We start from the raw sequence: 12,639 nt of genomic DNA on the forward strand, positions 1-12,639 counted from the left end.
ATCAGTATAGTATATAGAAAAACACTATGAGAAGTTAAGGTCGCTGACTCGAATTCTTAGTTGCTTAGGGTGTAGAATATCGTAGTAATATTATTTCCATGAAGTTGTGGATAATTTAAATCTATGATACACATTTGTGAAACTGAGTGTTTCTCTAAAAATATATATCAGTATAGACATATTTATTCGAGCAATAGTACAATTTTGATAAAGACAAACGCATTACGTTTGTCAAAGTTTTGCACTGGCATCTACATATTTGATCGAGACTGTACAGAAATGCAATTTTGTAAAATTGTTGTTTTATCTCACTTTACCATTGCAGAACCAAGACACACTGGAAATAAATGAACTCTGAAGATACACCAAGCTTTAAAACTTACCTTTTGATTCAAATTATTAAAATATTCTGATATCTACCAACTGCAAATGAGCCGCACCATGAGAAAACCAACATAGTGCATTTGCGACCAGCATGGATCATCCGCGCAGTCTGGTCAGGATCCATGCTGTTCGCTAATGGTTTCTCTAATTGCAATAGGCTTTGAAAGCGAACAGTATCCGCGCAGGCTGGTCTGGATCCATGCTGGTCGCAAATGCATTAGGTTGGTTTTCGCATGGTGCGGCTCAAATATAAAAGTAGAACTTATATTGAAATCAAAGGAAATACTAAACTTTTTGAATATTTTTTTTATCAATTTGGAGAGAGTAATTAATCTGGGGGATAGGTGTAAGAAATTTGTTTTTTGTTCATCAAAACAAAAAAAAAAAGAGAAGAAAACAGAACTGCGCCTGACCAGAACTATTAAAGGGGGAAGGGTTGGGGGTATCCGTGGCGGAGTAGTTAAATTTGCCCCTCACCGATGAAACTTTTATGAATATCAGCAACACCGGTGTGTTAACTAAACTGAATAAAGCTCCTTCCATATTGAATTTTCAAAAAACATTTGTCAGCAACCTTCAATGTTATTGTTATTGTCGACCCAGCTTTTAAACTGTGAATCATTGACCTTATACGTTAAGGCCAATATAATTCAGCTTAAGGGTTTAAGTCTAGTGTATACCTATTTAGAGGAGATTTTCAACCAAAACCTATTGTAAGAATTTGAAACACTGAGCGATATTATGTAACTGCTTGCAAATGGCAAACGAACGGCCAAAATATTCAAGTTTAAGGTTTTAAAGTATAACGTTTATCAAATTAACAGCAGTAGCGCTTAACATTTCCCTCAACAATAAAATTGGGCTAACATCAACCCTACTATTAGTTTCATTTTTAAAGGTTGTCAGTCATATTTAAGCAACATTTTACAACATTTTTCACTTTTCTTTTATTCTGTAAGAGATATATTTAAATCATCACAACGAGTTAAATCTGTATTAGTATTTATAAACTTTACCTGAATACAATACTGATAACCGGTGGTTGACCTATATAGGCCTAAACAGTTTGTACTATATATAATACGAGTGTAAAAGCTGGGTCGAATAACATGTATTAACTATATATTGGCTATATATAAACACTCGATCTCTGAACATTCAACATAGGGATATGACGGTATTCAATATGGAAGGTTTATTCAGTTTAGCTAACATTCCGGTGTTTTTGATATTCGTAACAGTTTTCTTGATTTGTTACCTGTATTTGAAAAGGAGATCGAACTTCCCACCTGGACCGCCGGGTTTGCCAATCTTAGGCAACCTGATATGGATGACTGGACTAAAAAAGAAAGGGATTAAACAATACCAAGCGTTGTTTGAGGCAAGCAAAACGTACGGAGATATAGTATCAATTAACGTCTTAGGTCAGAAGTTCGTATTTCTGCATGGGTATGAAACAATTCGTGAGGCCTTCGTGAAGAATGGGGATGTATTCAGTAACCGCCCTAGCTGGCTAAAGGGACTTCAAGAGGCTATCAAGGAAGGGAAAGGTAAATACTACTTTATTGATGATAATTCACAAGCTACCAAAAAGCTTTTAAAGAAAATACAGTTGAACCTGCTTAGCTGTCAGCTGTATTAAGCACCTCACTTGCCTTATGCAACCAGTCAGCCAACTTCCTAAATGGATTGTTACTCAAATTTCAACTTGTTTTAAGCAGACACCTGCCTTAAACAACCAGATTGTGTTGTTCCCATAACTGGTTGCTAATTAGAAGGTTTGAGTGTAACATTTCACGTGGTTATTTTTCCATAAGCTATAACACAAGTCTTTATAAAAAGACCCCCATTTAATTAGTGTCTTTTTTATATAGAGGGTGTCTTTTTTTATATAGACTTGTGTTGGCTTATGGATAGAATTTCAGGTTCCTGTGGTTCAAGATGATTTCGAAGTCATTTGCTATTAATTATTAATTCAACATCTTTTTTTATTGTAACCGAGGGTCAAAGACAAGAACTGAAGTTGGTGAAATCGGTGTATTAGTGTAGGGATAACGCATGTTTTACGGAGCTCGGGCACCAACAAGTCCTTCGGGATTCTGAAGATGTCTTAAAACGAAAAGAATATGCACTAACGCTGCTCTAGCATAAAACGCGTAAAAAACAAGTAAATGAATATATTGTTCCTCAACGTCATTAAAATCCACGAAATGCGCGGGAACGTCTGAGTTTTTTCACGTTGACGTCATTTCCTTTTGAATTATCCGTTTTGGGGCCGTAATACGTTTACGCTTTGCCACGGAATGTGCATATATAAAAACTTTTCAAAAAGGTGTTTTAACAGCACGTGAGCGCGAGAATCTCTCTGTTAACACACATTTTCTCTCCTATTAAAACACCCCGGAAAAAAGACAAGAACAGCAGTCTTTTTGTACACAACATGTATGCAACATAGATAACGAGTACTTCACAAATTTGGTACTATAAGTAGTACGTGTAAATCAACATTTTTTTTACAACAGAGTCACGAAGGTAAAGCGTGGTGGAGGTTATTGGGACTAGCCTCGTTCAACTTTTAGAACTTAGTGTGTTCAGTGCAACATACAGGCCTACTTTTCCCCCTAAACCTTTGGCCCAAAGACGTAAACTGCTATCAAAAATGATTACAAGATTTATTTCAAGATCATGCTCTACGTGACGAAAATAAATAAATATCATAATATGTTATATCATCACGGGTTTCGGATGATGATCACCATAAATATGAAAAAAGCATGACTATTCGATTAATATGACTTTACACATGCCTTACCTGGCGCAAATTTCGGAGGGCCTTTGTTACTTTAGTAAGAAACGTTCTTTATTTAAAACAAATGTCAGTGGTACAAATTGATTTCAGTGAACAACCAATCTGACTGAAGTACTCGATCTTCCTAAGGCTACCTATTCATGATTCCTTATAATCGTATTTCCAGTATTGCTGTTTTTGTTTCCACCAATCTGTTTTAATTGAACCAACCAGATGACTTGTTTCATATAGCGTTTTGCTTAATCTTCAAAATTGTGTCGATTGACAATCTTTGAAAAAAAAATCGATAGGTTTAAACTAGAGCAAAGAATTATTCTCGATACGTGAACTCCGCGATATCTATCTTTCTGCTTCTTTCTGCTGTAGTATTTTATTTCTTCGCAAAGAAAAAAAAACACGAGGGCGCAGCCATATTGTCGCCAGGCTAAATATAGATTTTTTAAAACTTCTACATTCACTTTCAGAATGTTGAAAGCAAGGCGCTGGTTGGCCAGCGGAAAGGTCGTCTGAACGTGACCTTCTGTCGGTTGACTTCAGATCCAATGCGTAGCGTTAATAGGAAGTGATTTTAATCAGCCTGTGAAAAACAACTATAATGCAAATTATCTTACAGGTGTGGCATTGCAAAGCGGAAATGCGTGGAAAGTTCTCCGGAAGTTTGTACTGCAGACACTTAGAGATTTTGGGGTTGGGAAGACGTCTTTAGAACAAAAAATCATGCGGGAAGTTGACGCTGCAAATGACGTTCTCTACGTCACAGACGGAAAACCGTCGGACTTGCGACTTCTTACGTCAATGATGATCAGCAATGTGATTTACGGAATCGTTTTTGCAAAAAGGTACAAAGGGACTATCACATTCAAATTTGTCTGTTTCTAAAAATCTAAAAGTATACCTCAACATGATAGTTTTTGTTTTGGTAGTTCGTGTGCGCGCGTCAGTGTGTGCATGTGTGTGCCAGCATGCCCGTATGTGCGTGCGTACGTGCGTGCGTGCGTGTGTGTTGCTTACAGTCGAAAGAGTAGGAAACAATTGAAGAAGTAATGTTACAAAATCTTAAAATACCAATGGCTTATTTTGAATTGATACAAAGTATCAGCAACCAGTCATATTAAAAAAAAACCGCTTAAAGCTCATTAACCTTGAATACATTTTATCCACGATTCTGTTTTGAATCTCGTACTTATTACACTAATTTATGTGTTTTCTTCTGCACTATCATTTCTTTTAAGCGCGCTTTATGGTCACGTGACAAAGATTGTTGACTTCAAATTACTTTGCTGTCACAACTATTGGTTCGAACCCACCTCTGGCCGTCATGAGAGTTATCCATGCAAGTGGAAGGTCAGTGGATCTACCCATATACTCGCCAGTGTCCTAAAATATTGCCAGAATTAGTCTACCGTTACTTTTAAAGGCGGAATGGTGCTATTTGTCCTGAATATAGTCGTTGTAACAACTAACTCTGTTTCAGTACGGTCAGACACCACTAATTCAAACAGTGAGAACAAACAATTTTTATTTTATTTATTTTGTTGGGTTTAACGTCGCTCCGACACAATTATATATCATATGGCGACTTTCCAGCTTTGATGGTGGAGGAAGACCCCAGGTGCCCCTTCGTGCATTATTTAATCGAGAGCGGGCACCTTGGTAGAACCACCGACCTTCTGTAAGCCAGCTGGATGGCTTCCTCACATGAAGAATTCTACTTCCCGAGTGAGGCCCGAACCCACATCGATGAGGTGCAAGTGATATCAAGTTAGCGACCTTACCCACTTGGCCACGGAGGCCCCGAGAACAAACAAGGTCAAAAGATACCGATTCTCAAAATAAACAACCTGTTACACAGCTAATATTTTTATTGCTATAGGTTTGACTATAAGGATGAAAAGTTTCACGAAATCATTGAGAACCTGGATAAAATATTCCAAGATGGCGGAGCATTTAGCCCTGTAGGCATGGTACCAACATTTCTTCTAAAACTGTTTTACAAAGAGGTAAAAATTTTAGAAAATAAAGATATCTGATATTAGTCTTTTAGAAGATTTAAAATAAAATTAATAAATTAATGTGTCTGTTTCCTGATGTAAATATCACCAAAGCCGGAACATTCAAATCAGTTACGTCAAAAATAAAACAAACATATTTGATAATTATTGATGTCAGTGTGCCGAATGACATTCGGTAATTTTTTCCGCTTGGTAACGTTTTGTCCGTATGTGATTTCGGCATTCTCCGGTTGTCACGGAAACCTTTGCTCTGTCGAAGAATGCCCGAACTCTCACGCAAATTGCCGACGTCATTTCGGGTCCACTGCATTAAATCCAGCAACGGAATGCCATTTGGAAAACTTTTTCGTTCGTTTGGAACTGAATCAAGTCACTGTAATGTGAAACGTTGTCAAGGAGATATAAATGTGAACTGCTAATGACTGGTAAACTAATTATGCGACTTAGCAAACTTCAGTAGAGACAGTTTGTTACCGAATGAATGCATATTACATCCAATATCCACAAGGCTACAGTTGCAGCCACTGGATAGCATACACACTAACAATCATTGTTCTGAGCTATAGCTACATGCGAAACCTTTCTACTACTTTTTATCAACAAATATACCTTAAAAATAATATATCATTAATTAATTTCTCATGCATGTTGCTTGCAAATACAGGGTTACAAAGTACGCGAGAATCGCCTGCGTACAGTGAGATGGATAAAAGAACATATCTATGGGGAGATAAGCAACCACGAGAGCACGTTTGACAACGAGAATATACGAGATTTCATAGATTTGTATCTGCAAGCAAAGATGCAACATTCTGAAGAAAATATTTTCAACAGTAAGTACGGTTAATCAGCACTAAGAAACATTTATATGTTATAGAGATAGACCCTAAAATTTTCAATGATATTATTACATTAAATGAAGTCTAGAAATTAATTTCCAAGTCCTTGAAATAACCAAAAATGATTTCACAAATGTGAAGTTTATGATAGTTTTGTTAATATCAATAACAGAAGTTTTAATTTTTAATTTAAAGTTGTGATCCACAAAGAATGACAACTCTTGCCTTGGGCTAGTACTTATAAGTAGATATCTATTAGTTTACTTCCCTTGCAATTACACAATTGAGTGGAAAATGAAAACTGTTTCAGACACAATATCATACTTTTTTGCACAACAAAATCATGAAGGATTTATTCATTTGTGTTTGATTTACCTCTCAAGACATGGTTCCCATGATTCTGTCAACTTACATATGGTAAAAAATTAACTTTTAACTAGCCAATAATAAAATGAAGTACCAGTAGGTAAATAATAGCGCAGATAATACAGTTTTGCTTGTATCAAAATGTCACAATAGATCCACTTTTGTAATACAGGACACCTGGTAGGATTAGTAAAGGTGCAATTATATTGATCTCTATTTCCTATGCCTATATGTTATATTTTGACTAGTTCCCCACATATTTAATATGGGCGTCTTCGACTGGAAAATACGTAGTAAAAGTAGTTGTGTTAACAGAATGTATGTCAGATTTTTTCTACGTTATAGATAGAGTTTATGAAGTATATTCTTCGTGAAAAAGAAACCGATAGGGAGGAAAACGGAGCGTAGCGGAGTGACCCACCGTGGTTTCTTTTTCTCGAAGAATTCTCTTCATGGACTCTATCTGACATAGTGTGAAATCTACGTTTGACCAATTAGAATTGCAGAGTCAATCGTGTCGACGCTCTTCAGCCTGTAGAGCTGTTCTTCGAAAATTATTGCTACAGTCACATTGATCTTCAGGAATAAGAAGCCACATTTTTTTGAAAAATAACTCTCTCTGATTGGTCAAAAAAGTAGGTTGCACACTATATGTATATCGTAGATGCTTGTTCATACATACCAGACTGACAATCGGTATTTTCCGTTCGATAACGTATTCTCCATATAAGATTTCGGCAATCTCCGGTTGTTATGGAAAAACAATTTTCCGTTATAGCCGAAAGATGCCGAAAAAGCAAATGATGGTTAGGAAATCTCACGGAAATTGCTGGTGGTAGTTGTTGCCACTTTTATTGCATTTACAATAAATATTTCAAACGAGAAATCTATTTCTACAATGACATCTGCCCAACGTCGTGTTTTAATAAAAGTCTTATAATGATTTTGATAGTCTAAGCAATAAACGACCCGTTCTTTTGTAAATTTTGTTCTAGAGGGAAACATGTTTCGTGTGATCATGGACCTGTTCATAGCAGGGTCAGAAACCACGTCAAATACAGTCAACTGGTGTATACTTTACATGCAGGAGTACCCGGATATACAAAAGAAATGTCAGGACGAAATATTCGAGGTTTGTTTAACCATGTTAACATCCATTTTGATATAAAATTAAACGAAGCGCAAAACAACATAGAAAACCAAAATATGGCTGTTGTGGAAAAGGTGTTAGTATGGAGAAAAACTTGTTTAGTCAAAAAGAAAGTAGCTGTCCTGGTAATTGCTCTCCAAATGTGTCATAAAAAAGAACTTATAAAGCTGAACTTGAAGAGTAGAATGCAACAGTGTCATTGGCCAGCTTCCATACTGAGCTGAGAAACAATAATTCAGGAGAGCTTTCAAAACCTTAGTTTTAATTAGACCAATAGCAAGGTGAAATTCTGAGACTGGTCTCCAAACTTTGTGTTGTAGCCTCAGAGTCTGGTCAATGGCCAGGTGTAATGCCATTCTGCTAACAGCGACAACAGAAAAACTTAGAATCTGGGATGTTTTTGTGACCTTTGTTTGCAAAAACTAAGATTTAAAGGTAACTCGAATGCAACATTATCCCAACTGCAACTATACGGTTACTTTGAGAAACACGTGTGCGCCATATTAATACCTTTCTTCATTGAAATTATCCAAAACACACAACAGATTTTCATTAAACTTTTAACATTTTAATCAAAATTTCAATCGCATATTGTGTAGTATTGATGTATTGTATGTGCATTCGTTCGAGCACCAGTTTATAGGTCTTTCTGTCAAAGAAAGGTACAGCAGTTATGCATTTTTACAGAAATGTGGTGACAAGGTAGTGACATGGGCAGATAGAGGTTCCTTGCCGTATATAGAGGCAACGCTGCTTGAAATACAAAGAATGGCAAATATAGGTGATTATTTTACTTGTTCGTGTTGTTTTAAATACGGGTACTATACGACCTTTCAATATCTAGTAAGCTAGTGATGACAGCGACTATTTGCTTATTTCCGTTGTTTGTTCAATTATTATAATCAGCATAACACAATTACTAATGGAATTGGGTTTCTCTAAAGTTATTATTACGTATGAGTAAACTTCGGCGAAATAAAACATTGACACTAAGTAGTTCGCAACCCATGATTGGTTAAGATATGTTTTATTTTCAAGTGTATTTAATCAAATATACAAAAATGTAATAAATAAAACGACAAAACAGGGTTGAATCTTATGTTTAATTACATTTTAGCACCTTTATCAGTTCCACACACAAACGAGATTGATGCGACTTTCGGAGGATACTTTATACCGCGGAGGACTCTGATTGTTGCCAATTTATACTCCTCCAATATGGACCCGCGTCACTGGGACCAGCCAGAAATCTTTAATCCTGAGAGGTTTATGGAAGGCGGGAAACTGAAGAAGAACCCAGCACTGATCCCGTTTTCAATAGGTAACGTCATTACAGATAGAGTACCTAATAAAGGTCCTCATAATTAATTCTTATATGTTATGAAATTGAGTATGTAGGAACAACAAAAACTTGTTCGTATGAATATAACTGTACGTTATCATGTGACGCATAGTCAAGTTTATTTGTTATGGTTAAAATTCATGTAGACAATCTAGTCCATAGGATATCAAATTTTGTAATTTTTTTATCAGGGCCATAAATGTTGCATTGTAAGAAAATGCTGTTGCTATGTACTTATGTACTATTCATTTTATATCCAAATATTTTCTTCACTAATTAGAAGGGCGAAGTAAAAGACCAACAAAATTTTGCGAATAAAATTGCGAATGAATGCATTTTGACCGTCAGGTTTCAGAAGCTGATGTAATATCTAAAGGTATCTTTAGGCGACACACGTTTTAACATAGGTCTTTAACAACTTTAAAGCCCGAATTATTCACGTCTGACATCTATTTCCAGGTCCACGGATTTGTTTAGGAGAATCTCTGGCCAAAATGGAAATGTTTCTCATCTTCACGAATCTCCTACAGCGATTTACCTTCTGTAGAGAAGACGATAACGTCAAACACTCCTTCGAGAATGTTTTAGAGCAAACCACAAGCGCTCCAAAACCATACAAAACTCGTGCTGTGAGGCGAGCTTAGATCATTGTGTCTGTGAAAATAATCAGATTTTCTTAAGAGTTTATTCAAGGGAAGTAAATGTTTAGCAAGTATGAGCAATGTACAGTATGCAAAAACTCAAATTATATCAGATATGATTTTTGTGGTGATTCGTCATAAACTGAGAGACGTCTGAGGGGAAGACGGAAATCACCATGGTAACGGGAACTTGCGCTATCAGTTATCAAGCAATTACTCTTTGTGTTCATATCATATTATATTGTTATTGTTGAAGAAAGAAAGATGAATATAATTAGTTAACTAAACTGTATCAGTCTTTGTAATAGAAAGAATTTTTGCAAAGTAAAATCAAATACATGTATGAAAAATAAGAGGAAACGACTTTCGGGTGATCAGCAATTCTATGAAAAAGACACTATGGAACCGGTTCACTTTCAGATATAGTGTAAACAAATGAAATATGGATCGACAACTCCACGTAAAAGACACAACTGGACAGGTGAACGTGGATTTATGCGCCACTCTAGTCAAACTGTCGCGTAAAACCCATGCATTAAAAAATTATTGGAATTGTGGATCTCAAGGTCACTTGATTTTATACATCTCGTAAACAGAATCTCATTGTTTTTGGTTTACGTTTTAAATGCTTTTATGATTATTCATTTCATTGTTTGAAAATGTTATATTAATTATTCTTTATTATGTACGTTTTGAAAGCATCGCGATCTGAATACTCGTTTAATTAAAAGTTTCAGCTTGAACGTTTTATCTAGTTTATACTAATTTATTTTAGGTCGATTGTGAAGCAAGTTCTACAATTTATATTACTTATATTAATCACTCTCGACACCTCATTCCTGATGTAATCCATCGCTACGAGGGTTTTTAATGCTGAGCGCCAAGCAAGGGAGCTACTGGTACAATTTCTCACGTCTTTGGTATGACGCGGCCGGGGAACGAACCCACGACCTCCCGCACTCGAAGCGGACGCTCTACCACTAGGCTATCGATGCGGTCATTACGTTTTATATTTCAAATATCTCCAAAGTTATAATCATGTATATTGATATTGAAGCTATGTTACAACAAGCCATCTTCTTATCACACATTTGGCATTCGAAAACTACTAGGCCTTCGAATGAGTTGGTATTCACGTGGCCTCGCAGTTGGCAATGTTCTTTATGTTGTAAAATAATGACACAATTCAGTGAAGAAACATTATGGCCATGCGTGGGAGTGGTGGGGGTGGGGGGGGGGGGGGGTAAAAAGTGATAGAACCACCAGCTTTTCCAGACTATTAAGTCCACCTAGTACTCACTGGCAGTTGGTAAGAAACTATACAATATTGTAAAAGAAAAAAACAAACACATTTTTTACACTCTTTGAGTTTGGATTTAAACACTTCACTGCCGCTTAAAAGCAGTTACGATAAACCAAGCCGCAATGTCACATCACATAGTATAGATTCTAGTACGGATTGTTATCTACGAGAAAGACACAACTGGAGATGTAAACATGGATTTATGCTCCACTCTAGACGACTGTCGCGTAAAACCCATGCATTAAAAAATTAGGATATCAAAGTCGTTTGATTTTATACATTTTTTAAAACAGAATCTCAGTATTTTTGCTTTACTTTGTAAATGTTTGTATGATATTCCATTCTCTTGTTTAAATTCAAAATTTAAAAGTAATTATTCTTTATTATGTGCATTTTGAAAGCGGCATGATCTGAATACTCGTAGGATTAAATGTTCAATAATGACAAAGTATTTGGACATTTATGTCTTTACTGAATAGGTTACATGATAACTTTCTAGCTTTTGTTGGTGGAATGATGGTGTTGGATGGGATGACCCTTGGGGTCCCTCGGGCCATTTTTGTCAGGCACGAGTGACACCTGGATAGAACCATCGGCCATCCGTAAGCTAACTGGATGGCTTCCTCACATGAAAGAATTCTACATCCAAAGCTAGCCTAAACCACTCGGACAAGGAGACAAGATTACCGGGGGTTTATTTTCCAGTGTGACAAGTACCGTGGGATAATTTCTCCTGTGCGGCAAAAGTACCGCAGTTTATATCCCAGTGTGACAGAAATGTTGCTGGTTTATTTCCATGTTCGCCAATAATTCTGCGGTTTACTTACCTGTGCAGCAAGAATACAGCGGTTTATTTCACTGTGCGACAAGAGTGCCATATTTCCCATGCGGCAGAAGCACCGCGGTTTATATCCCAGTGTGACAGAAGTGCTGTGGGTTAATTTCCCTGTGTGGCAAGAATACCGCTGTTTATTTCCCCATGAGACAGTGATACCGCGGGTTAATTTCCCTGTGTGGTAAGAGTAAAGCGCCTTTATTGTCCAGTATGACAGAAGTACCGCAAGTTTATTTCCCTGTTCGATGAGAAGTCTGTGGTTTATTTTCCTCTACGGCAAAAGTACCATAGTTTATTTCCTAATGTGACAAGAGTATCGCGAGTTAATTTGCCTACGCGACAAGAGTACTGTGACTTATTTCCCCTGTGCGACAAGAGAAGTCCAGTGAAAACGCAATTACCGAGCAACCAAAGACACTTTTTCAGGCGCGTCGCGAGGCATCTGGTATTCGGGCGGCATGAGACATTGACGGGATGGGTATGGGAGGATTGTTTCCGCCAAGGTTGTCGGTAAATGTTTTGCAAATTGCACCAAAAATGACACGATTTCCTTGCATTTAGATACGCAATAATGACTAAACTGATAAAATCACTGTAACAGTTTCTTTCGAATTTAAGGGATATACCTTGCACCCAAGTTTTAAACAAAACTTGTATCCAAATCACTAAAACGATCAAACCGTGATCCAAAATTTGTCAGTTCGAATCCCGACCAAAGGAGGTTCTGTGGTGTCCCGCAAATTGTAACAGACACTGGTTAAAAAACTACGCTTAAGTGCGGTGTTGTCAAAACATATTCCCCTTAAGCACCTAGTAAAATGTATAAATTTGTACACACTCGGTCACTTACTCGACATTCGTACATTTATGTACTCACTCTGTCAGCTACACAACATTCTTACATTCATGTACTCTCCAAACATTTGCACATGTACTCATGTACTTACTTGGTCACTGC

At 36.8% G+C, this 12,639-nt stretch overlaps 2 protein-coding genes across 2 annotated transcripts in view; both read left to right on the top strand.

Annotated features, from left to right (window-relative positions):
- Positions 1 to 12,639, top strand: part of LOC123537368 (branched-chain-amino-acid aminotransferase-like) — a 363,414-nt gene that overhangs the window by 319,322 nt on the left and 31,453 nt on the right. The gene's annotated exons all lie outside the window — the stretch shown is intronic.
- On the top strand, positions 1,511 to 9,857 carry LOC123536866 (cytochrome P450 2J4-like). Its single transcript, XM_045320353.2, has 8 exons — positions 1,511 to 1,934; positions 3,807 to 4,032; positions 5,067 to 5,193; positions 5,870 to 6,038; positions 7,406 to 7,542; positions 8,248 to 8,341; positions 8,678 to 8,881; positions 9,362 to 9,857. Exons 1-8 carry the CDS (start codon positions 1,556 to 1,558, stop codon positions 9,544 to 9,546), a joined length of 1,521 nt encoding a protein of 506 aa, XP_045176288.2. The 5' UTR covers positions 1,511 to 1,555; the 3' UTR covers positions 9,547 to 9,857.

The sequence above is a fragment of the Mercenaria mercenaria genome, chromosome 17 (assembly GCF_021730395.1).
Source record: "Mercenaria mercenaria strain notata chromosome 17, MADL_Memer_1, whole genome shotgun sequence".
Classification (NCBI taxonomy): Eukaryota; Metazoa; Mollusca; class Bivalvia; order Venerida; family Veneridae; genus Mercenaria; species Mercenaria mercenaria.

Excerpts from the sequence above, each read along its gene's own strand:
- LOC123536866 (XM_045320353.2), top strand. The coding sequence starts at position 1,556 with ATGACGGTATTCAATATGGAAGGTTTATTCAGTTTAGCTAACATTCCG. Across the intron at positions 6,039-7,405 it reads TGAAGAAAATATTTTCAACA|AGGGAAACATGTTTCGTGTG; the intron begins GTAAGTACGGTT and ends ATTTTGTTCTAG. Across the intron at positions 8,882-9,361 it reads ACTGATCCCGTTTTCAATAG|GTCCACGGATTTGTTTAGGA; the intron begins GTAACGTCATTA and ends ATCTATTTCCAG.